Genomic DNA, 2,332 nt, shown 5'->3' with positions numbered 1-2,332 from the left:
ACACACACACACACACACACACACACACACACACACACACACACACAGGTGGAGAAGTCGTAGTGACTCAGTAGACCCATGTAGACCTGTATCGTACAGCCTCCTGTTGAGGAACCTGATGTAGGTCAGACGGTACAGACAGTATTCTCACTGCTACAACAGCAGGAGGTCCGACACACGCAACACCAGCGCTCGGTACTAAATCAATAAGCCCTAATATACAAAGCTTCTCACACATACAGATGCATTCCCTGCAGCAGGCCTAGTTGTGAAGCCAGTCTGGATAATACAGTAACGTGTGGGCTGAGTTGCCGTGGCAATACCTTGTTTATCCCTGTTTGAATCCGGTTCAATGCTTGGCATTTGCCGTATCAGCTCCAGCTGTGCCGTAATGAGGGTCCCCGTTCAGTCCTCCCTAATGAGCCACTACACCTGCTGGGCCGCCGACCCGGACCGGTCAGGTTTCGGCCTAATAGTCTCACCGCCGAGGGTCTTATCGTGCTGAACATATCGGGTCTTTTGAATCGTGCTGCTGCACCTTCTGACTGTGGATCAGAGGCTACACAGCGGGCTGGTCTCTGACTGTGTACCTCATAGATGTTAGTGTTTAGGGATAAACAATTTGACCAATCTTCCATATTTACTTCTTGCAGTAAATTGACAAAGCAAATTCTTAAAAACGTTGTGTTAGTGTTGTATCGGTAAGTACAGGACTGAAGTGAGTCTGTTGCTCCTCGTTGTAATCTTGGTTTCTGACACTAAGCCCTCGTCTCCTCCATCTTCTCTCCCCCAGAGCTTCTGTCCCAGTTGTCGGGGGTGCGGCGTTCGGCGGGCGGACAGCTCAGCTCGGGCCCGTCAGCCTCCCAGCTCCAACAGCTCCAGATGCAGCTCCAGTTGGAGCGCCAGCAGGCCCAGGCGGCGCGGCAGCAGCTGGAGACGGCCCGGAACGCCACCCGGGGCGGCGGCCGAGCCAACGCAATCCTCAACTCCAATTCAGCCGGCGCCAACCCCAACTCCAGCGCCAACCACAATACCAACCCCAGTCCCAACCCGGGTCCGTCTGAATCCAACACGCAGCAAAGTGCACATAGCTCCCAGTTTCTACTCAGCAGGTAGGGACTCCTTTTCTGCATCTACTCTAAATGTCTTTACTTGAAAGTCCCTCGGATGATTGACCCTCGCTCTGCAGAGCACTTCTATGTCACACGGCCCTGTCTGCTTCGTCTCAACGCTGTTCAATCTGTCCCCCTCAGGCTGAGCGAACCGCGGCTGTCGGAGGCGGAGCGGCAGGCGTGCGAGGCCCAGTGGGCCGATAGGAGCCTGTTCGTGACGGAGCTGCTGCTGTCCACGCTGCTGCCCGACGAGGACGCCTCGGCCTCCTCGTCGGAGGACGAGGACGACTGTCACGGCCCGTTGCGGAACTTCGCCGACTTCGAGGCCATGGGCTGCGTCGAGGTCATGACCTTGGACGTGGCACTGGAGAACCTCAACCTCAAGGAGCTGACCCCGGCCACCAGGACGACGAAAACCACAGCTAAAGCGGCGCCGGCGAAGAAAGAGCCCCCCGCGGCGCCCCTTTGATGTCATGGCCCCTCCCTCCCCTCAAACCACCATTGATCGTGGCCGACTTGCTGAGTCGGCCCAACTGCCAATGGGATGACAAAAAAGACTGCAGTTCTTTTTGGCTTTGTTTTATTATTATTATTATTATTTTCTTTTCTCAGTGATTGTCATTTCAGCTCTGTTGCGCCCCACTCGACCCCCCCCCCAATGTCTATTACGTTGTGTACGTTGAATAAAAGTAGTGAGACGAGAGAATGTGAAAGTGGGTGTGTGAGAGAAAGGAGAAAAAAAAAAAAAACTATATAAATATATTATGGAAATAAAATCTATATGAAAGTTGATAATCGATTCCACATAACCCGCGTTTCCTCTAGCAGAGCGTAGTTAGCCGTTTTTAAAGAGACGAACACACACACTCACCCAGGGAGAGGAGGCAGACAGGAAGCTCTCCGGTAAAACCCGCTGCTGTGTATTTATAGTCGTTCATTAAAGAAGTGCTTGGATGCTTTTTACCACAACTTAAGCATGAGCTTAAATCACCACGTGCCCATTTTTAACTGCACAGTCACGAGGAGGGGAGGTCTTTCTCTTTTTGTTGTTCGGACACCTGAGTAACTGTAAATGAACGGTGCTGAGTGCCATACCGCTGGCAATGCTGCACCCCACACACACAGACTGATGGCCGCGTGTGGTTACATTTATGTCCAGTCTCGACCCCCCCACCTCGTGACTGTGCAGTTAAAAATGGGCACGTGGTGATTTAAGCTCA

The 2,332-nt window shown here is 52.7% G+C and overlaps 1 protein-coding gene across 1 annotated transcript in view; it reads left to right on the top strand.

Annotated features, from left to right (window-relative positions):
• Nucleotides 1-2,279, top strand: part of LOC116388689 (E3 ubiquitin-protein ligase KCMF1-like) — an 11,062-nt gene extending 8,783 nt beyond the window's left edge. Inside the window, exons 6-7 of the mRNA XM_031856771.1 lie at nucleotides 794-1,112; nucleotides 1,254-2,279. Of these exons, the coding sequence (XP_031712631.1) occupies nucleotides 794-1,112; nucleotides 1,254-1,581 (647 nt within the window). The 3' untranslated portion in view covers nucleotides 1,582-2,279. The remainder of the gene's footprint in view (nucleotides 1-793; nucleotides 1,113-1,253) is intronic.
• The last annotated feature ends 53 nt before the right edge of the window (nucleotides 2,280-2,332 follow it).

The sequence above is a fragment of the Anarrhichthys ocellatus genome, unplaced genomic scaffold (genome assembly GCF_004355925.1).
Source record: "Anarrhichthys ocellatus isolate YVR2014 unplaced genomic scaffold, GSC_Weel_1.0 scaffold17, whole genome shotgun sequence".
In the NCBI taxonomy this organism is placed as follows: Eukaryota; Metazoa; Chordata; class Actinopteri; order Perciformes; family Anarhichadidae; genus Anarrhichthys; species Anarrhichthys ocellatus.
The sequence above is the reverse complement of the archived record's forward strand: the minus strand, read 5'-3'. Positions and strand labels throughout refer to the sequence as shown.